Below are 25944 nucleotides of genomic sequence, written 5' to 3' on the forward strand. Positions count from 1 at the left end.
CTCTTGGGCCTCAATTGTAACTGATTCCGCAAGTTTCTTAATTAGTATTATAACTTTAGAGCCTAGTTACGTTCATGAAGATTGCACGTCGGAGACGGACCATTTAGTCATGCAAATTCTTTCATGGGCAGGGAAATCTAGCACTTACCGTCTTTTTTGGTTAAAAACCTGAGCTCCTGCAAAATTGAATCCTTTAGTTGGCTAAGTCTTTTTAAGAAAAAGTCTATTATGGCAAATTCTGGGAGCTGTCCGGCGTAGGTAGTTGATGAATTCATAGAGACTGAGCAGTCAAACAACCTATCCATATCTGGATATCTCGGATCAGTTTACCTTCTCCTAATAGGAGAGCACACACTATGTCTACAAGAGTAGGGGTGTCTTCTGCTTTGGCAGGGGTGGTCAATTGGGATGTTTCTGCAATTGTCCTAGGCTTGTGAATAATTCCTTTAATCTTCATTGAAAATAGAGAAATGTATTAGCTTTGCTTGTAGGCAGAAATAACATAACAATTAATAATCCTCGACATACCAGGTCTTGTTCGTCTAGCTGCTTGAGTCTTCGAACTTTATTTGTCTTGAACAAGGTACAAGGAATGCTGGGTGGTCACACGTAGTACTTTCTCAGGTTATAGGCATTCCACTTCATTTCGATCTCTTTATCGTTTATAGTATTAAGGGTGTAACTGCCCTTCCCTCCTACTCAGCTGATTTTGTGAGGACCTTCCTAGATGAAAGCCATTTTTTTGGAGCCTTCCAGTGAGCGGTTATGAAGGCTTTTTTTAGGACTGAGTCTCCTTGCTAGAATTGCCGGATCTTCGCACTCTTGTTGTAGTTGGAGATGAGCTGCTGCTAATAGGCTTCAATGCGGATGATAACCTTTTTACGCTCTTCCTCTACTAAGTCTAAGTTTGTGGCCATCTTATTCTCATTCTACTTAGAATTCGATAATACAGTGCTAATGTTGGGCACCACGACATTGGGAGGAATGATTGCCTCAAAGCCAAATACCAGGGAGAACGGAGTTTCATCGATTGTTCGTCTCTTGGTGGTGAAATACACCTATAGAACACCGGGCAGCTCGTCTAGCCACTTGTCTTTCTTGTCTGAGAAGGACTTCTTGAGGTAGCCGAGAATGGTCTTATTGGACGCCTCGGCCTGCCCATTGCCCTTTGGATATTGGGGCGTGGACATGTGCAGCTTGATACCATATTTTTCGAAGAACTTCGCCAAGTTTTTACCCACGAACTGCTAACCATTGTCTATGACGATGGAGTTAGGGATGTTAAAGCGGATGTTCTTCTATATGAAACGTTTTATGTCCATCATGATAGTTGTAGTCATGGGTTCGGCTTTGACCCATTTCATGAAGTAGTTGGTTGCTATGATCATCATGCCTCTGCCCTTAGTGGTAGGTAACATTGGTCCCACCAAGTCAATCACCCATTGCATGAATGGCCAAGGGCTCATCTGCGGGTGGAGTTTGCTGGCAGGTAATATGGGTACAGGCTTGAAGTGCTGGCAGCTGTTGCATCTTTGTACATACTTCTTGGCATCTTAATGCATGGTTGGCTAGTAGTAACTTGCGTTAAGAGCTTTTTATGCCAGGGAATGACCTCTAGAGTGCTTTCCACATATGCCATCATGGATTGAGGTAAGAACATTCAAGTTGTCAAGAGATGATAGGCAGCAAAGATGTGGTTCTGAGAAGGATTTGCGAACGAGCATGTCGTTCCACATGTAGTAGTGCGCTGCCATCGTTTGGAGCTTTCTAGTCTGTCTGTGAGGAACGTTCCATTGACTATATAGTAAATGATAGGACCTTGCCAACTCGAAGTTATGTTGATTTGCACTACCTCGATTGCTGGTTCTGCATCTATGCTCGACTTCTCCAAGTACTCAACTGGATTAAGCATTTAAGCTGATGGTCTAAGGTAGAGCCTAGGCTTGCTAATGCGTTTATGTGGGCATTTTCTGCTCGTGGAACCTAAGTGAGTGTGTATGCCTGAAATGTCACTAGCTGCTATCGTACATTTTTGAGGTATCGGGCCATCCTTGGATGTTTTGCTACGTACTCTCCTGAGGTTTGGTTAGTGATCAGCTGGAAATCAGAATAGATCACGAGCTTCTTCACCATTAGGTATTTCGCTAATCAAAGACCTGCTAATAAAGCTTCATACTCTGCTTCGTTGTTTGACACTTTGAAGCTTAGAGTGATTGCCTGCTTAAGCATCAAACTGTTTGGGGGTAGTGAGAACTAAGCCTGCTCTTGATCCCTAGTAGTTGGATGATCTGTCAACGTGGTATGCAAAACTGATCACAGTGGGTACTAGGTCATGACGATGACCAGATATCCCTGAAAGTAGGGTCTGAGCTTCTGAGTTGCAACAACTAGCCGCAAAATTAGTTTTTCAATCTTCGGGTATCTAGTTTCCTCATCAAGGAGAGCTTTGGATGTGTAGAATACAAACACTTGGGCCCCCAACTCTTTTCATATAAGGGCAGAGTTCACTGTTACCTCTGATACCGCTAGATAGATGTATAGATTCTCTTTTACTTTTGGCTTAGATAGTAGTAGAGGTGACATCAGGTATTGTTTCAGGCCTTGAAATGTTTTTTTGCACTTGTCGTCCCATTTGTCTCTCTGCGCCTTCTTGATTGCCTTAAAGAAAGGCTTACATCAGTCGATGGATTGTGAAAGGAAACGATTTAGTGCAACTGCTCGTCCAGTCAGACTTTGGATTTCTTTCAGAGTCGTGGGAAACTTCATGTCCATGATTACTCTGATTTTCCTTGGATGAGCTTCGATTCCTTGCTGAGTTATAAGGTACCCTAGGAATTAGCTTGAGGAGACTCTGAATGTGCACTTGGCTGGGTTGAGCTTCATTTTGTACTTTTAAAGGATGTCAAAAGTCTCCGCCAAGTTGCTAATGTGGTTTGACCGCTACTTGCCATTCACCATGATATCGTCAACGTAAACCTCTATGGTTACTTTGATCTGCTTTTTGAACATCGTGTTAACGAGTCGTTAGTAAGTAACTCCCGCGTTCTTGAGGCCAAAGGGCATGACCTTGTAGCAGTATGTGCCTTGCTTGATCACGAATGTGGCTTTCTCCTTGTCAGGCTTATGCATGACAATCTAATTGTAGCCTGAGTATGCATCCAAGAAGCTGAGCAGCTAGTTCTTGGATGTTTAGTCAATGAACAGGTCAATTCAGGGAATCAAATAGTTTTCTTTAGGGCATGCTTTGTTGAGGTAAGTGTCTCTTTATTTGCCTTTCTTTTTTTTTTCATCACCAGTATGACGTTGGCCAACCATGCTGAGTGTGCCACTTCCTCAATGAATCCGACCTCCAGTAGTTTGTCAATCTCCGTTTCAATAATCGCTACTCTTTCGGGTGCAATGTCACATTTTCTGGATCACGGGTTTGGCAATAGGGTCGACGTGTAGCTTGTGGCAAGCTATCGCTGGATCAATGTCGGGTATGTCAGAGGGTGACTATGCGAAAACATCACGATTTTCCTTAAGGAAAACTATGAGTTCCTTCTTCTCCATCGGGCTTAGACGTGAGCCAATCCTTACCGTCTTTTCAGGCTAGTGGGGGTCAAGAATGATGTATTGTGTCCTCTTCGGGTTTTCATCCTCATTCATTTGCCAGGGCATTGTCGACCTTAACGCTATCTTCTTGACCCGTCTGCTGTGATTGTTATTTGGTAGAGGTAGAATTGTTTTTCTGTACTTCAACTGCTATTACTGGGGTGAAAGACTTCTTCTTCGAATCCTTGAGAACTTGTACAGTGCATCACCTAGACATAGCCTGGTCACTTTTGATCTCTCTGACTGCTCATTCCGGGATGTGAAATCAGATTTTCTGATACTCGATCGAGGTTACAACTTCAATAGCCAAGGTCGGCCCAGAATCTTGTTATAGGGGATAGGTCGCTGACAATCATGAAGGTCTGCGATGAGACAGTTGGAGGGCTAGTTACGTCGAGCGTTATTGTGCCAATGGCAGTTGAGGTAAGTCAATTAAATCTAGTCAAGATCTTCGCTTTGTGTTTAATTGTGCTTTCCAGGCCCATCTTCTAGATGACTGACAATTGTAGAATATTGACTGAGCTGTCATTGTCCACCATAATTCTATCAACAATGAAATGGGCCTGTTGAACAGAAATCACTAAGGTGTCATCGTGAGGAAAGTCTACTCCCTCAACATTTTGCTCAATGAAGCCAATGATCGGTCCAGGTACAACATCTATGGCTTAAACTTGAAAGACTGATCTCGTCTGCTGGATCTTCCTCTTCTTAGAAATGTTAGTGGGCCCCATATGCTCGAATTTAGCAAAGATGCCATTGATTCGGATTGTCTTCGTTGGGGGTTAGGCATCGACGTATGCTTCTCGCCTTGGCCAGGCAGCTAGCCTATCGACTGGCCTATGTGATGCAGTCTTTCAAGTGCCTCTCAAGGTACTTCATCCATATGATGGAGTCATTGGTTGCGTGCCTCGAACCTCTGTGGAATGCACAGTATTTCGTCTGGTCCATCTTGGAAGTATTTCTTTTCATGGGCTGCAGCATTTTGAACCACGACTTGTCTTTAAGGTAGCGAATGATCTAGTTAATAGAGACTAAGAACTTGGTGTACACCTTGGACGTCGAGCCTCCTTTTGTCGGGGATTAGTCCTTAAGTCTGCTTCCTAGCTTGTTTTTGTCATTGAGCGGTTTATTGTCCGCTTTCTTCTGAGCTGGCTCCGTGTCTTTGCACGGCAACTCGAGCTACTTCTGGGAGGGCTTAGCTTTATCCCAGAGGGAGTGTTTTTCTACCAAAGCATAAGAATCTGCCAAGGTCAAGTTCTCGCCCATGATTAGTTCTCCGGAAAGTGGGTGATCTATTGGGAGCCTTTTATGTAAGGCTGAGCTTGCAATGCTATCGTCGCAGCTGATGATCTTTGCTTTCTCTGTCTTAAATCTCTTGACGTACGTGCGAAGTAACTCCTTCAGGTCCTTTTTATGTTGAAGAGGTGATTAAACTTTTTCTTTTTTGAGCGGTATGACGAATATTCCTTAGTGAAAATCAAGGAAAGTTCTTTAAAGTTTCGGATTAAGCGTTTTGGTAAGGTGTGGAACCAGTCTTGCGCCTCGCCTTGGAGCGTCGTGGCAAAGATTTTGCACATAAGAGTGTCATTGTTGCTGTAGAAGGTCATAACACTTCAGTAGTGCATCAGATGCTTGTCCAAATCTTCATCTCCTTTGAATAAGGTGAAATATGGTAGGCTAAACTTTCGTGGTGGCTTCATCTGCTCAATCTCGTTTGCAAAACAGTGACCTACTTATGTTGGCCATGTTTCTATGAAGGGCATCATCGGTAATCTTAATGATCTGGAATTTGCGTAGATGCTCTGCTACGAGCTTTTGTACTTTCTTTGGCTATCCCTATTGTTGACATGTTGGTCTATATTGCTCTTCTGCATGTCCTTCTCGTCCGTACTAAGGTCATGGTGCACGTAGTTCATTCTATGTTGCTCGTCATAGTTCTTGGCAGGGTCTGTCAATGGAACTCGAGCTAGACTAATTTTGTGCTCTACCTAGTTCGTCATATGGCTGCCTACTCCAGTGCCTCATAAGAGGATCTCCTTGTCGGCCTAGCCCTGTGCGAATGCTTTACCTGGAATGTCTGGAGTGCTTTTAAGAGTGTGGACCTAACCTTGAATGCATATTGACTTGTTAGCTAAGTTGGGAATGAACAATTCTCTAAGCAGTAAAATGGGAGAAGACATTTTTCCAAGGGCCCAAAGGAGAGTGCACACTACCCGAACGCACAGCTCATGGTGGGCTGAGCGGCTATTTGCCTATACATCGCTGGAATAAGTCACGATCATCTGCCCTTGTCTTGCTTTGGGACTTCTTCTGGGGCACACTGTGCCTCAATGCTTGTAAGGAGCTGGTACACCAGAGTGGTTTGCTACGCGTGGGCACTAGTCAAATTGGTGACATGCTGAGGCAAGTTATGCTCGCCATTTGGGTTGGAAGAGTCTGCATGGTGGGCATCTCCATGTGTAGTGGAAGTGTAGTGGAATGCATGTACAAAGCTTAAGCCCAAAGTGGGCATTCATGCAGAAAAATGGGGTGAAAATAACTCTGGGTCGATCGTAGAACCGGTGGCCAAAATTGGAATTGCCTGAAGTGGGCTTGGATTGGATTGGGCCGCGGGCTGGGTCGTCGAAGCGAGTCGCGAGGTGAGCCAACTCGGTTGGGTAGACATAGCACATGCAGGGGCGCACTGGGCTTGTGTGTATGGCAACTAGCCTTGCGCCTGTATTATGGGCTGGGCCGGTGCTTGCTTCTTGCGAGCTTGGGCCTAGCTAGCAGCAGCTGCTGCGGCTTGGGCTCGGCTCAGTTCTCGGCCCTAGGCCAGCTGTGGTAGCTGTAGTAGGCTGGGCCTTCTGGTAATAGCCTATCGGTGCCCTAGCATTGCAATGGGCTGCTGCAGCGCCCTCCTGGGCCTCGATTTGGGCCTCTGCTATTGCGGTGGTCTTTGTTGTAGCCTGCAAAATGGTGGCCATGACTGTGGTGTGGCTCCTCACGTCGTCGTGTTGAATCTTGGGGATCGCCGTCGTGGGGCTACATCCTCATCTAGGATCTCTAGTCCAAATCCTTGTACGTATGGGGTTTTGTTCGCCGTGGTTTCCAAATTTCCTACCATTGTATCCTTTCTCCAAGGATTGATCAAGAAATTTTTCTAGGAAAAATTAATTGATATGACGTGTGAGAAATTCAACGTATCAGAAAATTCAAAAAACCAAGTGCAAAAGGTTTCTTCGAGTATTTGAATCAGCTCTCAATGAAAGCACCAATTTGTCAATGCAAATTTCCGCCGTCTCTACCTTTGATGAAAATGCACCTACAAAACAATCAACACCTTTGATTAGGGACCTAAGCCTCACACGCCCACGAGGTTGGGGGGGGGGGGGTGGGCTAGGTCAACAGACCTCCGATGCCTAAGTTAGTTTCTCTAAAAAAGAGTAAGTGTTTAGGGCTTTTAGGGATAGCAAAAGCTTACCAAAATTTGGTAGAATTGGGAGTATATATGGGGTTTTACCCTACACATGGTGGCATCCTATTGGCCAAGGTTTTATGGAGAAATATTCTCAAGATATTAAATAGGAGATAATATCTTGAGATAATGGAGTAAATATCCCTAATTGACTTAAAATATGGATTACTTACTTGAATGGAGTCAATCTTCAATTGGGAATGTATTAAAGATAGGATTTGGGTAATTAATCTTTATCTTTAATGCTTTGACTTTTCCTTGTCAAGGGCATGAGAGCTATGAGTAGTCGTATTCAATTGTGGGCGTATTCAGCTGCAGGGACCTTCAGGGGTCCGAGCTGTGCATGGGATTATCTAAGGAGCCTACCCATTTAATGAGGTCAATCTTATTTTTCTTAAGTTAAAGTCTACATGTCGCCTCTAGAATTTTTGAGATTATTTTAAGCTCCGCATTACTCTTTTAATTTGTTTGGTTTTGCTCTTTTGAATCGTTGATAGATTTGTGCAGATGAGTTGAGTTTAAGACTCAAGCTTGAAGTGACGAGGGTAAAAGTCCAACAAAAGAAAAATCAAGTTTAGTTCAAATCCAAACTTAATAGAACTGATCATACTGACCCGAACCGAACCAATTATTTGTATTTTATTCAAGTCAATTTTAGTTTTGGAGTCGAGCGTTTCAGTTACCAAAATCCCTGTATCCAAACAAGCACACGTGAAAGTTCAAATCCAAACTTAATAGAACTGATCATACTGACCCGAACCGAACCAATTATTTGTATTTTATTCAAGTCAATTTTAATTTTGAAGTCGAGCGTTTCAGTTACCAAAATCCCTGTATCCAAACATGCACACGTGAAAGTTGTTATTTTATCACCGTTGTGTGAGTGAATTTAGATTCCGTTTTTCAGCGTAGCCGTCGGCCCTATATGTGGGCAAGGTTGGTGCCAGTACCTTGCTTTCTCCTTGTCTTCTGTTTCTTTCCCGTTCTATTTTCTGCAATAATCCTAGTCCCGGTTCCATGTCGACCTTATCTTCACATCTCATCGTCTTTCTACTTTTCTTGCCTCTGATTCCAACTACTTGAGTCCTAGATCCTGGTCACCTGTTTCCTCTACCATCTCCATCAATTGGCTCCATTATAATTCCACTAATCCTCAATTCGATTTGGTTATTCTGTGATTTTTCGCATTTATATGAGAGGGTGCATAGAGCTTTGGCTTGAATGTTCGCACCACCACTTTTGTTGACCCTTATTGGTTCTCCCTGGTGTTTGCGTTCGTTGGTCATTTCACTTGTGGGAACTTTTTTCTCGCCTACTTCCTTTGTTTCATAGTGGCGTTCGTTTTGGTGGTCTGTAGAGTACGGTGCGGCCCATGTCTTCCTCAATTTTGGAATTTGTATGGTGTGATGACAAGCGTTGTTGGTGGGCGACAGCTGGTGTGCTTCGTTCTTGTAACCTATATCAAATATATACAGGGTACTATAGCGGACGTAACATAATTTTAAGGGTGAACCACTTAAATTTGGTTGTCAATGACTTAAAATTTTTACCCTAATCCCATCAAAGGTTGACTGTACTAATCTTTGTTGACCTCCCAGTTTTGAGCATTAACAACCACAACAATGTACGCGAAGATAACTTAGGCAGAATCTTATAATTCGTAAAGCATAAAATTGAGTTCATACATCATCATCATGATTTCATGAAATCAAGGCTGAAAAAAATATGAAATGGAAACCGTGTTAAAATGTTACTTGGATTGCGTTCTGAGGATTTTGAACTAATTTGTAGCAAAAAATAACCTTTATATTATGTAACAATATTAGGAGCGTACTATTAACATGTTGTGGCCTATTTCACTTAAGGGAAGACGGAGGATGCAATGACAATAGTGGAGAAACAGGCTTAAGAAAATTGTAGTGTGTTTTTCTTGTGCCAGTACCTTTACTTATAGTAAACAATAAGGAGAGATAAACTTGCTCCCAAAACTACAAATTCTAATAATAAAGAACCATCTATGATTATATAAAAATCATAATCCAAAATCATTAAAATATATTTAAGTATCTTTTTATTTTGTTTTTGGTCAAATAGATAACTTTCATTAATAAAAACTAATACAAGAAATGGAAGGCCCAAAGAACAATCCAAATACAAGCACAAGCCAAAAGTAAGTACAACTGAAAAGCCTATAAAGAGCAAGCCTACAACAACAAAAATCCTAGATCTCGAAGAGTGCAAACTCCACCACGCTAGCTGCGCCGCCATGGCCAATCTGTCACCACCACCAAGAGAAAAAAACCCAAGAACAAACTGGATGAATGGAAAATGGGGTTGAACAAGCCACCCACGCAAAAAGCACTACCATAATCCTAGTGCTAAACACACGTTAGCAACCACCCAACACCAAGGTGTGCTACCGAAGGGAGACACGTGATAGGGAAGTTGAGACAAGGCTCAAGGAAGTTAGAAAATAAAGGAAAGAATGCAAGGAAAGAAATGCAGGGAAATAAAGGGTAAGTAGAAATGAAAAGGAAAAGAAAACAAGGGAAGAAGAGGAGGACCTTGGCCAAGGAGAGAAGGATAGAGTTGAGAAGCAAATCCCAGGAAAGATGGGGAAGGAAGAAAAAAAACAGAGGGGATGGGTAGACCTGGTAATTTTTTAAGCGACCTGTTAACATGATACGTAAACGACACAAAAATAACAGGTTTCAGGTCGACATGATAAGAATCCGTTAATAACAAGTCCTTAATAGGTTCACACGAGAGTGACACACGAGTAACCCGCTTTAACACGTTAAGAAAAATGTTATTTTGATGATTTTAATTTTTTAAACAACTAAAAAAACTTACTATAAAATACCATAGCCTTAGTGTATATGTATATATTGCATATTAAATATGTAAGTTTGTATTATTATTCTACATAAATTTAAAAAAAATTAAGTTTCATTCATTTACTTATTTTTATAGTATATTGCAGGCAAAGAGTGACACTAAAAAATTATAAACACATTAAAAAAATAAAAATATCAAGTAATTTAAAAATACAAACACATTAAAAAATTATAATAATTAATTTACAAGTGTGAAAAATGTAAAAAAATTGGAAAACGCTCGTGATTGCATCCTCTACGCTTTGAGGATGGGTACATCGCCTTTTGAATTTTTAGAACCATACAAACTCTCATGAATAGTATTTTTAAAGGGAGTTTAAAATAAATAAAATTCATAATCATTAATGTACAAGTCTAGAAAATGTGAAAGCATATATAAATACTCGTGATTGCATACTCCACCTTGAAACGCAACTCCCTTCATTTTGCTTATCCTTGGACATTTGATATTTTGTAGTAATATACTAATGTTTTTTCATTATGTTTTTGTTTTGGGGTATGTAATACATGAGAGACAAATGTTTTTATTTATTTTTATATTTTGAGGTAAATATACTAATTTAGTATTATGACTAGCTAGGCTACCACTGCGTTGCTGCGGTGTTGTACTGTTTTATACCTTTATTCTGCATAGTGGGTGGAGCATCTATCTATTTTCTTTCTTGTGGGACAACAAAGAACATAGATAGATGTTAGGTTTTTAAATTGAATTTATTCTTCACATTTCTATTAAAATGCAACAGGAAAGAAATTGTAAACCTTTAGTGTTTCACCGAAAAGAATGTAATGAATTTATCCATTGGATAAATGTCAAGGTATTCAAGATTTTTCATTGAAAAATTGACACAGTTTAAAGGCATTACTCTACACATGCTTTGCAAGTAATGAAAACCTGACCAAGTTGATATCAATCACAAATCCAAATGAATGTTAAATAATGAAGCAAAACACTTAAAACGAATATGGTTTAACAGGTTTAAAAACTCTGTGCTAAACCTAATCATGAAGGAAAAGATGCTGTGAAAAAAATAGGTAAAAACTAAGGAGAAGCAGAAAAAAAAGAGGTGAATAGTTTGTGTTCCATGTGAGGTTTATGGGTCGATGGAATTTTTGTGTACTGAACAATGGGATCAATTAAATTTTGGTTCTCGTGTTTTAAGACCAATCCCACCTCAAAAAATAAGAGTAAATTTGTATTGATGCCACAATGATAAAAATGGATAAGTTATATACATGGATGGTTACAGAGTTATGGGCTGATCTCGTTTATGAAGAAAATAAGAAAAACTTAAATATTGACAAAAAAAAATGAAGATTTTTTTATGCTGTAAGTGACCGTATTATTATCTATTGAATAAAGGTTTTTTTTAGAAATGCAAAAGGAAAAAAATGTTGAAAACGAAATTAAAAGTTGAGAGTGATCAATGTTATACCTTGAAGACAGCAAATAGACACAGTTCTTTCAGATTGATTCCAATTTGGCTGTACGAAACTGAAACAGATCAAATTGTAAACATTTTGCACCAAGGATTGGATATGGAGAGACATAAATACTGTTTCCAATGAATAAAAGTGAGTGCAAATATAATCGTTTCACATACGATAAGGCAGGGAAAACGACGGTCAACATATTGGGATTTGATGATCATATGTTAAGAACAATCGATAACGGTGATTAATACAACATTGCAGATGCTAGTGGTTAAGATTGAAACAGAGGTAAAACATACCGATGCTAAATTTGATTTTAAAGGTTGGTAACAATCATGGAACTATTCTAGATATGATTGTAGCCCATGATGAAGTTACTTTTATAATTATTTACTGGCTAACATTGCATTCATGGTATAGTTGAAGGCTTTATACGTTTCTAGCGCCAATTAAGTTTGGTTCCAATGCGTATAGAACGAAAATAAAATGTTGGGGTTAACATTGATCAATTTAAAGATTAAACTAGCTACAACAGTTTAAAACCAAAGATATCACTTGAGAATAGATTGGGCTATCAGATTATCCAACGAAAGATTATAAATTGAGGACAATGGGTTGCACAAAAGTGAAAGAGAAGTGGATAAAAACGAAAAAAATAGAAAAAAAAAAAAAAAACAAAAGGCAGGCAGCAACAAAAGTAACAGAAAACCAACAACGCAAAATACTTGATACATTGAAAACTATATGTCTAAACGGATTATATACCTTCAATAAACACCGGTGCTTCTTGAAAGTGAAGAAGAATGAAATCAGTCAGCAATATCAACCATCTGATTACAAAGACAAAATCTGCAGGATCACAAAAAGAGAATTTAAATGTAGAATTTATCTGTAAATAAAAAACTCCAAAAAGAAAAACAATGAATAAAAAAAATGAGGTACATCAAGAAAAGAAACCTTACCAAGCTCAAAGTCCTAATCTAAATTAGAGAACACTAACCCAAAAGACAAAGTACTACACATTTCTTAGGAAATTACTTTGTGGTGGAGGCTATATATATAAATGATAATTTCAGTAACTTGTTGCTGAACCTCAGTTTATCAAAACATAATAAAGTAAAGCACATAGAAAAGGCATCGTTACATTTTCCTAACTATAAAGTACCTGAGCATTTTTTTACTCACACCAGGGACATCACAAAGTAAAGGAACTAATAGCCCAACTAATTGGTTAACGTCTTGTAAACCTTCCACTTGTTGTTTATATGAGATATGGCTGCAACAAAAAAATATATAGTTAAAATAAATTCAACCAATATGGCATGGAAACCATGGGAATTAGTCATATGAACCGAGTCAATTGACCGAAAAACACAACACAAAACACATCAAACCACCAAGAAAACAGAACAAATTGATGTCCAAAGTCTAGGGTAAACAACACACACAGAGACTTAAAAATTAACAGAAAAAAATAGTGACAATTTATCAAAAATACACCCAAAGGGTAGTGAAATGAGATACAAATTATGCTAAAATAACATGAATAAATAGAGGACAAATTAGCAACTCACCCCCATTGAAATCAATCGAATTATGCAAGCATTCATAAAATAACATGAATAAATAAAGGACAAATTAACAACTCATCCCATTGAAATCAATCGAACACCGTAATCTTCAACTAACATAACAAACAGTGAAAATTCAGAAAAAGCAAACATGCAAGAATAAAAATTAAATAAAACCAAACACCAAATCAATACAAACCTCAAATTTATTTTATTTTCTTTTCCTCCAATCAGACACCAAAATCCAAATAAATCTGGCCCCAGATAAGCTCCAATTTCTCACCATCCCAGGTATACTCAAAGAATCCACCTCCATCCATTACATAAAAATTCAAAAATTCAAAAAAAAAAAAAAAAAAAAAAAAAAAAAGAGGGAAAGGTGTACCTCATGCTGCTGCTCTTGACAAGCCAGAAAAATTAGATCACCCTAAATACCAAGCAATTCAATAATCACCAAAGAGAAATCCACCATGCATGAAATGAAAAAATTAAATAAAAAAATACCAAAAAACGAAAAGGGTACCTTATACTTCCAGTTCCAGTCCTGAAGAGCCAATTTTGGGATTTTTTTTTTTTTTTTTTTAGAGAAAGTGGAATTAGACATAGTGGAATGAGAGGGAGAAACCCCAGTTGCCCAGATTTTTCTTTCCCTTCCAGATGACCAGCGCGTACAGAAACCCCAAGAGAGCACCACAACTGGCACACAAATAAGATGTAGCATGGTATCTTTCTCCAGTTGGTGGGAGCTTTAACTTGATGTAGTGTGCAATCAAAGTAAAGGACCAATTGACAGAGACAAGAAGAAACCCAAGTTCGAAACGGAGCAAAATGTTGTGTGAGAGAAAGAAACACGGAAGAAAATGTGGAGAAGAAGTGAAGGCAGTGATGATAGACGCATAGCCAATAGGGGCAAAAACAACTTTCCACTGCAGAAAAAGAGGAAACAGAATGGCAAGCAAAGAGAAACTAAGGGCAAATTTGTCCACACACTATATATAATTTCCATGTTTTTGTCAAATTATGTTTTTCATTTTCATTATTTGTTGACTTAAAATATATTTTCTTTAACAGATAACCGGTCGGTTATATTACCTAATAATATTAAAGGGTCAATTTCGAGTCGGGTCATATTACCCGTTTACTTTAACAGGTGTTAAACGATATGACCCATTAAGATATTAGATATGTCATGAAAACGACACGAGCACAGAAAACATGACACGAATATCAGGTCTAAGAATGGAGTCAGAGAGAGGGGTGGAGACCAAAAACAGGGAAGGGAAAGGTTGGTGGGGGTGCTGGGCGAGAAAGAAGATCCAAAGTAGGCCTACCCGATGAATAACTTGCCTCGGTTGTTGAGTTTGCTTAATTGTGGCCACAGCAGGATAAAAATTTTTATAATCTTTTCGAACCTGAAATAGATAGATAATCGTGACTTGCCACCAATCTTCCTCATTTTGGAAATAAAATAAAATAAAATTGAAGAACTCGGCCCCAATGATGTTTTAAGTTGCAACGCAAAAGTTTTGTCGTAGTAAATAATCCACCCAGCCAGCTTCCTCCTCCTCCTACCTTCCACCACTTCCCCAAACAAGATAAACAAATAACTAAATTGTTATTTTATTTCTTATTCCCATTAATTTAACAAAATAGTCTGCCTTTGTTTCTTGTTCAACCAAGTTCCCCTTCCATAGCTGCTGGAGACATACATTTCCAAAGCTCTGCAACTCCCCCACTTTCCATGTCCATGGCCTCTTCCACGATCCTTCTCCTCTCTCCCTTTCTCCCTTCATCTGCTCCTCCTCTCCTCCCTCACTTTCTCTACTCTCCCTTGTACCCACCAAGGCAATCGCAGAGTTCTCTCTCCTCAACCTTCCCCTAAAACTCTCCTTCCCCAGCAACTTCTACTACTTTTTGTTCAATCAAATCCCTTTTTCTCAGCTGAAGTTTCTGTTTTGGTCCAAATTACAGATGCCCATTTCAAATTTGCTCCAACTCTCTTGGAAAAAGCAGTCAAGGCAATGTCTTTGTGCCCCCTTGGGCTTCCAAGCTGATACCTAGTTGTATTGAGTATTGGGTGTTCTGATCTGCCCTTGGAGGTTCAAAAACACAGGTTTTTTCATATACCAGTTCTTTTTTTGTTGGTGTTCTTCAAAGTCTGAACTGAAAATTTCATGGTAGAGTTACTTAGTGATCAAATTCTGCCTTGTTTGAATAGAATATACCCTCCTGATTCTGCTGGGTTTCCGTTTCAGAAAATTCTTGAACAAATTGGGTTTGCTGTTTGAACCTTTTGCTACTTATTTGGGGGAGTTTTCAGCTGCAAAGTCAGGGCTTTTGATCTGGTTAGGTTGACAAACCCTAAGATTTCTTATTCTGGTCAGTTTTGTGATATACCAGTTTTTCTTTTTTGTAGAGTGGTTCCAACTTGGGCAAGATATATTTTGTTTATTCTTAGGATTAAGGTAATAAATAATTTCAAGATTGTAGCTTTTGGCCTGAAAATTACTCCATTGTTACTTTTTAGGCAGTTTAGTGGTTAAGGGTTTGACCCCTTTTGCCATCTTACATTTTGGGGCATCATCTGCTACGTAATTAGACCTTGAAGTAGGTTTCTGGTGTTTCGTTAACCCCTCTTTGTGCGTCTATCAAAATGCCTGGAGATGGTCACTTTTTCGTGGAGTGGAAAGAGCACTTTGTTTCGCAGGAGAGGGGCAACCGTGTGGTTCACTATTTCTTAAAGGATTCTTCCGGAGAATCCATTCTTGCAGTTGTGGGTACTGAGAGGAGTGTTAGGCACATGTTCTATGTTGTTTCTGAGGAGTTTTTGCAAGCGCACGGAAACGAGAGCTCTAATAGTGCTAACTATAAATGGAGGTCAAGAAGGGAAGTTGTGGATTGGCTTACATCTATGCTGTCAAAGCAGCATGTACGTGGAGATCTGTCCGGTATGTGTTGCTACTTTGTAATTTCTAGTTCCTTATATAGTCTATAAACTGTGCGCTTATGTATGCCATTAAAAACTTTTGTAAGGCAAGGATTTTAACTTCCCCTACGCCTCAGCAGCAGTTTCTAGTTTAAGTGACTGGTAAAAGAATATTAAATAAATTTTACCACGTATGAATATCTGCATGAAGTTGGTTAATAAGAAATCCCCTAATAGCTTATTCTCTTTACCTGTATTCGCAAGAAATGAGGGATTTGTATAACTGGAATATTATGATTTTAACACACATTTTTATGATAGAATCACCCCAACATGATTCGTCACAAACTTTGTGGAGTCCGGAACTTCCAATGAAAGGAGTTAGTGGTCACCAGGTACCCAATAACTCGGTATCTTTTTGTTGTGTTCCTTATGAGTATTGATTTGTCCTTGTGATGCTTTCAAGTTTTGCGTACAATACTGACTCCATAACCTGTTTATCAGGGCCGTCTTTCAATGACCTTGAAGGGACGCAATCCGGCCATTGTCTGGTCAGGTGTTGCATGGACATGTGGTAAACAGCTCAAGCATTTCCCTGCATTCTGTAGGGACGGAACTACAATAGCGGTAAGGATTTAACCGTCAAAGTGTGCAACTGTACAAGGCATAGCTATCCATGCTTGAACTCTCAAACTTACATAGAAGTCACATTTAATTTGCAGAGCAATATTATGCAAGAAATGCTGTAGTGAAAACTAACTACTCCGGGAATAATTTCTCTGACCTTATGTATCGACAGATGATTAATGTTGCCATTAATATGAACTAAGATAAATACATCCCTACATGGGTACTTGAGAAGTAATGAATCATTTGTTTCAAGTTTCAAAGCTTATATAGAAGATAAAGAAAATATTTGTCTTTATTTGTTACATTGAACTATGGTTGCTTTCATTAATAACGCTTGAGAATATGTCACAATTATGTGATAGTGACACTAGTATCCTCATGATGTTACATGTCTCATATGCTTCATGGCCTGGGAAATTTACACTTCATTCAAGTACGATATATTATTGCATGAACTTCGGGAGATTTAGTTGAAAGACTAGTCGCCAAGGTATTTTGTTGAACATTGCCTTGATGTGTACATCTTGGTCAGGTCAAATCACTAATAACGACTTACATTCTGTCGACGATGGAATTGACATGCTAGTCTGATTTTTGCTGTCAGCTGCAATACTTTTTCTCTGATTGTTTTGCTTTTCCCTTTGCATCCAGATTAAGTCCTTTGTCTTTGTCATGGCAAAGGGAGAAAATCACTATGTTGCTTATATGGAGGATATGTACGAAGACAAGAGGGGTCAGAAAAAGGTCAAAGTGAGGTGGTTTCACCGTAATCAGGAAGTCAAGGGGTTAACTCCTGTAAGAAATCCTCACCCAAAGGAAGTTTTCATCACACCATATGTGCAGGTCATTAGTGCAGAATGTGTTGATGGTCCTGCAACAGTCTTAACTTGTGAACATTATGAAAAATGTGTAGCTGTGTTTCCTCAGGCTTTATTGGCCAAAGTACATCTATGCTATAGGCAGTTTAGAAGTAACAAGGTGAAGCCATTTGATTTGAGTAAAATGCATGGCTATTTTGATCAGCCAATTCTCTCTTGTTTGGGTCTCGAAGTTTCCGAAAAATCCGAGTTTACAAGTGATAGGTTGATTGGGGAAGAAGATGAATTGGGTCCAAGTGACTATGTAAAGCAAGGATCTAAGAGGACTAGAAGTGGAAGGCCATGTCAGAGGTTTTCAACTGGTCGTTCAAGAGCAAGAAGTTCTACAAGAGATAACCAGATGATGACATATAGACCTCAGAACCCAAACTATGGTTTACTAGACAAGCGGTTGTTATCCATGAAACTTGTTGATTGTCAGCCTTGGTATACTCCACTATTTAAGGTTGACGAAAAGATAGAATTGCTTTGCCAAGATAGTGGCATTCGAGGCTGCTGGTTTAGGTGTACAGTCTTGCAGATAACACGAAAACAGATGAAAGTTCAATACGATGATTTGCAAGACGAGGAAGGAAGTGGCAATCTTGAGGTATCTTTAGCCACTACTACACTTTCTTTGTTTATTGTTTGGGTAACTGGGTTGAACTCTAAGTTGTGCAAAACACGGTGACATCATGTCTGATTTATTTACTTGAGTTAGGTACACAAGATTTCCATCCAACATTCTGTTTTAATCAACTATTCATTGTGATTCCAATTCAAAATACATGTTCCCTCTTCTTTATTTGGTGCTTTCCTGCATTCTGAGATGCAGTCTAGCATGTTTAGATTTTAAGGTTGCGTGTATCTCTCTTTCTACATTGTCAACTCTTGAGCATCTCCTTATTTGAACTCTGAACTCTTACCCTGAAATGCAAGTTAACCTTCACTATTTTATGATGGTGTGTCCTGGACACTACCGGTTTCACTGGCCCTCAGATTACCCCTTGCTAGCTGTTGACACCATTCAGTTCTATGTGATTTGAACCTTTTTGATCTGGTCAGTTTTCATGTAAGCTCGGTGTTCTCAGTTTGTAAATATAGTTTAGAAATATGGTCCTATTTTTGGGTGTTGCAGGCTTTTCAATGAAAGAGATGCAGGAAGATTTTCTTCTTCATTTCCTGTATGCATTGACTAGATTGGCACATGAGCTCCTGTGCTCTCTTGAGTGATTATTCTGTGTTTTCTTGATTTCTTTTGGGTTCTGAACTGTAATCCGAAGGCATGACCCTCACTCTCCCAACTTGTAGGAATGGATCCCAGCTTTTAGATTGGCTCTGCCTGATAAACTTGGCATAAGGCGTCTAGGCCGCCCAATGGTCCGGCCAGCCCCTCCTAAGGAACAAATGGACCTTGCCCTTGAGGTTGGGGTTGCAGTTGATGCATGGTGGAGCGATGGCTGGTGGGAAGGGATTATAGCTCAAGTTGGCAGCTGTGGTGACACCTTTCAAGTTTTCATTCCTGGTATGCTTAGTAGAAACTGGATCTAGTTTTTTCCCTGCATGTTCCTATTACATATTTTCCATATTTTCTCCGTTCATTTGTTTGGATGTAATTGCTTTGGCTGTAATGCAATTGCTTGGGCTGTATCAGGTGAAAGCTTACTCTTGAACATGCACAAAAATGATCTAAGAATATCCAGAGATTGGTTTGGGGACGAGTGGGTTGATGTTGAGGCAAAGCCTGATGTACTATCAGCCATATCTTCAACAATTAGCTCACGCACTCGTCCCTTTATGTTGCCCGTGGTTGTGAAAGATGTTGACTCTGATGGGTTTGCTTTGTCGTATGTTGAAGTTCCTTCTAGTACTAAACATGTGGAAGAGGTAAAAACTGAACTTGGCCACGTCATATATTGAAGTTCCTTCTAGTACTAAACACGTGGAAGAAGAAGAACAGAACTTAGCCATATCTGCCAGTTTTGAAGCTCCTGAAAATATGGACTTGGACAGTGATAGGAAGTCACCATCACTAAATGACATTGGTACTGAAGGTGTTGATGTCAACGACAGTTACGGTGATGTACAGCATGTCCAGGGTAATGATGTTGATGACAACGAGGGTGACAAAATTGCCAAGGATGACAAAGGTGACAACGGCGGTGGCGATGGCAAAAACAATGGTCATGATGAGGGCCAAGAAGGCATGGAAGTGTTTGAAACTGCCTGTATTGAATGTGTTGATGGGAGCGACAGTTGTGATGTACATGATGTCCAAGTTAATGAAGTTGATGACGACAAAGATGACAACAATGGCGAGGCTGACAAACATGACAATGACAATGATGAGGGCAAAAACAGTGGTCATGATGAGGGCCAAGAAGGCATGGAGGTGTTTGAAACTGCCGGGGAGGGGAGACCGAAAGCAGTAGAAATCATGGAAGTGATTTCATAAGATGTCTAACTTGAGTTGGATAACCGTAAATTGTGTCAGTTAATGATGTTAATGTTGTCGGCTAATGTTGAAAGTGTCAGTTAGGATGTCTGTAAATAGTTACACAGATGTGTTGGAGAGAAGCTCACTGCATTGTTTGGAGTTGGTGGCCTTCCTGGCTGTATAGTATGAGATAAGAGTTCTATGATATTTCGCTTTTTCTGGTTTTCCACGGTTGTATTAGAATTCAGATTCCTACGATTAGAAGCGATTCTCACCTACGATTAGAAGCGCTTCTCTACGGGTCAGTTCTACGTTAGTGATCACATTCATGTACTTCTGCTTGTAACTTTGTATCAAAGATTCCGATTTGTCCTGTAATTTTAAGTACTATTTCTTGGCTCCGTTGTTAGAACTTGTTAATGAAAACCTTGAAAATGTATTCAAATAATTATGCGTTTCGAAGAATCATCAAACTGCGAAATTTAAAAATTTGTAAAGACTGGAAACTGAAGTAATACACCGTCGAATTTGCTCGACTTATACACACAGACTATAAAGATTTGCCTATTTGCATTTGAATAGTAGAGGGAAGAAAAAAAAATGAGGATATAAAAAATTAGTGTTTGTTTCTACCATACTTGACCAATCTAGAAACTATTAAGAACTAGTCAACTTCATACCATTAAGGACCCACTGAGGGGTTCTTGCTCAGGCACCCATGTCGAAGCACAAGTGTTTCCCTCATAGAGTCCCACATCGACTGCAGATGAAAGTTGGAGACTCTCCTTAACTATAAAAGAAGATCATTCTCCTACAATTAATCCCTAATGTCAATATTGTACTTAAACTAGTCATTAGAACCCATTAATGATATGCTTGAACCTATGTATTTGTGTAAACCCTTCACTTTTAATGAGAATTTCTCTACTCCATGGACGTAGCCAAACTTAGCGTGAACCATGCACATCTTGTGTTTGCTTCCCTATCTCTATCTCTTTACATATTATCCTCACTAGGTGACCGAAACAATCGAGCAAAAGTCACAAACTTGACACTTTATGTTGTTCCAAAGTCTCATTGATTTTGTCGAAACGACACGTATTCCTACTTTCACCAGCCTCGTCAAGTTGGTTTCCATTGTTCGTATACTCTCTTTTGATTAGACATCCCTCTCCAACATGGGGAGCGAAGGAAGCCACATGATGTACAATGACACTCTTCTCGTGTCTAGTGTGAGGCAGTGAAAGAAGGAAAGAAAGAAGTTTGCTCTTGAAGCTAAGGCCGAAGAGCTTGAAGCTCAAAACCACAAAATAACGATCAAGAACAACATCCCCCAAGAACAATATGAGAAGCTCTTTGAGATGCTTCATGAGGCTAGACAAGTTCAGTCTCATGAACTCTTCACCCTGTGACTATAGATCACCACATGGCTACCCTCCGACGCGAAGGTTCACATGTCTTCAACATGGAAGCTCTTAATGAGGAACAACTTTCTCACCAAGATATTGATATATCAAAGCAAGAGAAACGGATGAAGACATCTCTTTATAGAAGGAATAGAAGGGTCAAAAGCTGTTTACTATGATTGTCGAGACTTCTTAAGGTAGTGTAGAGAAAAACCTATCCACATAGGCCCAAGGATCATCAAAGGGCTTGGTTATCACAATCAAGGCCAGCCCTCAATCCAGGAAATGAACGACAAGCCTTGGGGCAACAAAAAGACGTAAAAGACTCGGGGGACTTTCTACATGCACATTTTGACAACCAGTATGTTGAGTCCAAAGAAAGGCCACATGTCCTTGACCGATTTTCCTTACTTTCAAGAAATGATGGAAACTTACAAAAGAAAGCTTCAATGGTGTTTAACTCCACTCAGGACCCCCTTATCCTGCAGCTCATTGAGGAAGTGAATAAGGTGAAGGCTGAGCGTCAGGCCAGGATACTTGACTGGAATCAGCCAAGGCCAAACCTTTTGACAAGGATGATCATTTGCACCCCTCTATAAGGAGGAACGAAAAAGAAGCTTGTTTTGTAATCGTATACTGAGAGGGGAGATCTAATTGAACATATTCACGTCTTTGAATCCACCATGACATACCGAAGACACAGTGATGAAGAACGATGTCTAATTTTTCCCCCTATTATCTCTAGTAAAGCTCTTAATTGGTATTGTCGTCTTTAACTTGATACGGTAGATTCTTTGGTTGAGCTAAAGTGACTCTTTGTGGCTCAACACATCTTCCAAGTTGATCGCTTGCACTCCGCTGATGAGTTATACATCATTCGTTAGAAATAAAACGAGTCATTGCATGAATATGTCAGTCGCTTCAACCACAAGTACTCTCGTTGTGTTGGGACAGATGACAAAACAACACTCAGGGCCTTCACGGTAGGCATACAGTGAATGCCTCTTCAAGTACATGATGAATGCTAACACTTAGAAGACTTATTCTGAGGTGATGACACAAGCTTACAATCATGCATTTGGGGAGGCAAGGACATACCAAGGGAACCTCTTATGGTGAACCCCTATCAACAAGTGGGGAGCGAATGTCAAGTTGTACCAAGTGAGAAGGTTTTGCCCATTTAGACACTCACTGCATCTCATACTACCCTACTTAGCAACCTGCCAGGTCACCAAACTTATTCGTCTCTTGGCAAGATGAAGGATTTTTACTCTTAGCAAGCGTAGTACAACAAGAGGAATAAAGGTTCGTATCAAGACATTCAAGGGTGAACGTACCTTCAACTGTTATGACCATGGGGTTATGCATCGGTATTTCAAAGTGGAGGACTAGGAACTGAAGAAAAGGCTATTATAGAAAGGTATACATATTACAAATGTTTCAACCTTCAACCGTTTGGCATCTTTTGTAACATAAGTCATTTGACAAATATTTAATGAAGAGGCAATTTAGACAACTTTGTCTAAGTCTTTTGCATTCCTAACACTAGAACACTTGGTCTAACTCTAACTTCGAGCTTCAGCATACATACTTTAACACCAAGGCAAGTAAGTGAAACTAAGTGGTATAACCAACACGGTTCACATATCCAAACAATGGATTCCTTCATGCATAGCAAAACATTCATAAACAACATGCATCTTATGGACACCACTCATGTCAATCAACATAAACTTCATACCATTCAAAACATTTGTACATAAAAACTGAGCTACAAAAGGGTGTGAACATACATTTTTTCTTTTCGGCACGTGGTACAATGTGCCTCAGGCAACTTGCCGTTCTTTCCACCAATCAGGTGATGAAGACACTCGTCTTTGTATCACCAACTAGGTGTTGAAGAGTACAACCAGTTCTTTAAGAAATAATTTTGAGTTTCAGGCAACTTGCCACTCTTCTTACCAACCAGGTGATGAGGGAACTCAGCTTCATATCACCAACCAAGTGATGAAGAGCACAACTAGTACTCTAATAAACAATTTTGAGTTTCAACAATTTGCCACTCTTCTTATCAATCAGGTTATGAAGGAACTCACCTTCATATCACCAACCAGGTGATGAAGAGAACAACTAGTACTCTAGTAAACAATGTTGAGATTAGGCAACTTGCCACTCTTCTTACCAACCAGGTGATTAAAGAACTTACCTTCGTATCACCAACCAGGTGGTGGAGGATACAACTAGTACTTTAATAAACATTTTTGTCTCGGCAACTCCCCACTTTTCTCACCAACTGGGTGATGAAAGAACTTACCTTCTTTTCACCAACTAAGGAAGAATAGTACAACTAGCACCTGTGGATTCTTAGCATTCATAAGCAGTCGAAAATTTTCAAGCCTTACAACTCGGAAAAGGCATAGACAAACTCAACAAATCCTTCCACACTTTTGCTCAAGAATGTGGAGGCAAAATCATATTATATGGTTCAACAAACCTTCAACAACTACAACACGTAGATTGTCTGCTACACTCTTACTCAAGAGTGTGGAAGCAAAATCGTATTATATGGTCTAACAAACTTTCAACAACTACAACATGTAGATTGCCTTCCACACTTTTGCTCAAGAGTGTGAAAACAAAATCTATTTATATGGTTCCTCCGAACTTTTAACTTCTACAACAAGTAGATTGCCTTCCACACTCTTACTCAAGAGTGTGGAAGCAAAATCTATTTATGTGGTTTCTTCCACATTTTTTTACTAGTTAAATAAAAACCAAAATTAATTAATAATTAATTAACTAACTAATTATTAATTACTCAAAAAATTAATTAATCATATATTTAATTGTATTAATTATTAATTAATCAATTAATTAGCTATTAATTAAATTTGACATGTGGAGGAAGCCAACAAAAGCTTAAATACGTGAGATAAAATTACACTTCCACACTCTTGCTCAAGAGTGTGGAAGCAAAATCAATTTATGGGGTTCTACAAAAAAGGCTGCCCACACTTTGAAGGGTAGAGCTTCCCACACCCTTGAGGGGAGGGAGCTTCCCACACTTTGAAGGAAGGAAGCTTCCCACACCTTTGAAGCGTAGAGCTTCCCACACCTTTTAAGGGAGGAAACTTCCCACACCCTTGAGGGGAGGGAGCTGCCCACACCCTTGAAGGGAGGAAACTTCCCACACTATGAAGGGTAGAGCTTCCTACACCCTTGAGGGGAGGGAGCTTTCCACATCTTGAAGAGAGGAAGCTTCCCACACTTTGAAGGGTAGAGCTTTTCACACCCTTGAAAGGAGGAAGTTTCACACTTTGCCTAACAACCAAAAACTCAAAAAGCCTTCCACAGTCTTGCTTAAGAGTGTGGAAGCAAAATCTATTTATGTGGTTTTAAAAAAGCTTCAATTACGAAAAACCTTCACTCATAGTCCTTCCCCCAATTGAATTCAAAAGCGTCACACCTCTGTGACTACCAAACTAAACACAGCCTTCCACACTCTTGCTCAAGGGTGTGGAAGTAAAACCTATTTATATGATTTTTCCCACATTGGATCACTCAAGCTATATACACATAAGACAAAGAACCTACAACTAAAAAATCTACAAACAAAGAACTTACAACCAAGAACCTACAACTAAAGAATCCACAACCAAAAACCTTCACCTTTTAAACCATAACAACAAGAAGGAATTGGCCCGATAAAAATATATGTATATTTGGGTTAAAGTATGTGCAAGAGAAGGGGAAGACAATATTTAGAGTCTTTGTTCCATCGATGACTAAAAAAATCTAGGCACCTCCTCCAGCAGTCCTCCCCAGCCGAAGATTTGGGAAACTCCTACTATGTGCAACTACACTTCAGTACTTAGAAGTTTCGTGATTACTTAGCGGCTTGGATTTTTACAAGTCCCCCACCGAGAAACTTTCCTCACTCGGGATTTTTTTTTGGGGGGGGGGGGTGGCACTGGTCAACTTCATTCCTTCAAGGACCCACTTAGGGTTTCATGATGAGGCACCCTTGCTGAAGCAGAAGTGTTTTCCTCCAACCAGGAGGTCAATCGCAGAACGATACGTGTCAACGTTAGAATAAAGCTCCTAGGAGTCCCACATCGACCGTGGACGAAAGTCGGAGACTCTCCTCAACTATAAAAGAAAATCATTCTCCTACAATTAATCCTTAATGTCATTATTGTACTTAAACTAGTCATTAGAACTCACTAATGACGATTATGCATCAACCTATGTATTTGTGTAAACCCTTCACTATTAATGAGAACTCCTCTACTATGTGGAAGTAGCCAAACTTAGCGTTACACGTACATCTTGTGTTTGCTTCCCTATCCTTATCTCTTTACATATTATCCTCACTACGTGACTGGAGCAACTGAGCGAAGGTTACAAACTTGACACTCTACATTATTCCAAAGTCTTACTGATTGTGTGCATCAACTAAAATAATAAATTAATTCAATCTTGTTGCAGTCCTAAATTTATTAGCAATGTGATTGTGTAAATCTTAGTAGAGATTATGTATAGGATTTTAGAATATCTTTTAGACAATTTTTTCTTTTCCTTTTTAGATTGTAATTGTATTATTTGGTTAGTAAGATTTTCTCTCCCTTATAAATACAAGCACATAATAGGGTGAGAAATCACATTACATAATCATCAAATTATCACTCTCTCCTTGATGCCAGTCTCCTCTTTTCTCCTCAATAAAAAAAGGCATACA

At 39.4% G+C, this 25944-nt stretch overlaps 1 protein-coding gene and 1 long non-coding RNA gene across 7 annotated transcripts; one reads left to right on the forward strand and one right to left on the reverse strand.

Annotated features, from left to right (window-relative positions):
• Positions 1–7812: 7812 nt before the first annotated feature.
• LOC103965446 lies at positions 7813–13863 on the reverse strand. Of its 3 annotated transcripts, none has more exons than XR_007254108.1 (6): positions 13474–13863; positions 13336–13377; positions 12545–12655; positions 12145–12228; positions 11382–11440; positions 7813–8507 (listed from the first exon to the last, which is right to left on the reverse strand). It is a non-coding gene; the product is annotated as an uncharacterized LOC103965446 (long non-coding RNA). The 3 variants fall into 3 exon arrangements; XR_670042.3 differs by lacking the exon at positions 7813–8507 and adding an exon at positions 9070–9326; XR_670040.3 differs by lacking the exon at positions 7813–8507 and having other exon boundaries at positions 10753–11440; positions 13474–13859.
• A 599-nt stretch (positions 13864–14462) lies between these two features.
• LOC103965447 lies at positions 14463–20201 on the forward strand. Of its 4 annotated transcripts, none has more exons than XM_048573298.1 (8): positions 14463–15063; positions 15206–15329; positions 15478–15898; positions 16198–16271; positions 16381–16503; positions 17158–17973; positions 18675–18888; positions 19018–20201. In XM_048573298.1, the coding sequence occupies exons 3-8, from the start codon at positions 15604–15606 to the stop codon at positions 19281–19283; spliced, it is 1788 nt and encodes a 595-aa protein (XP_048429255.1). In that variant the 5' UTR covers positions 14463–15063; positions 15206–15329; positions 15478–15603; the 3' UTR covers positions 19284–20201. The 4 variants fall into 4 exon arrangements, with proteins under 4 accessions (XP_048429255.1, XP_048429256.1, XP_048429254.1 ...); XM_048573299.1 differs by having other exon boundaries at positions 15206–15295; XM_048573297.1 differs by having other exon boundaries at positions 15206–15898.
• Positions 20202–25944: the final 5743 nt, after the last annotated feature.

Source organism: the organism of the source record quoted next, unplaced genomic scaffold (genome assembly GCF_019419815.1).
Source record: "Pyrus x bretschneideri cultivar Hongxiangsu unplaced genomic scaffold, Pyrus_bretschneideri_v1 Contig66, whole genome shotgun sequence".
Lineage (NCBI taxonomy): Eukaryota > Viridiplantae > Streptophyta > Magnoliopsida > Rosales > Rosaceae > Pyrus > Pyrus x bretschneideri.

Excerpts from the sequence above, each read along its gene's own strand:
- LOC103965447 (XM_048573297.1), top strand. The coding sequence starts at position 15,604 with ATGCCTGGAGATGGTCACTTTTTCGTGGAGTGGAAAGAGCACTTTGTT. Across the intron at positions 15,899-16,197 it reads TGTACGTGGAGATCTGTCCG|AATCACCCCAACATGATTCG; the intron begins GTATGTGTTGCT and ends TTTTTATGATAG. Across the intron at positions 16,272-16,380 it reads AAGGAGTTAGTGGTCACCAG|GGCCGTCTTTCAATGACCTT; the intron begins GTACCCAATAAC and ends CCTGTTTATCAG.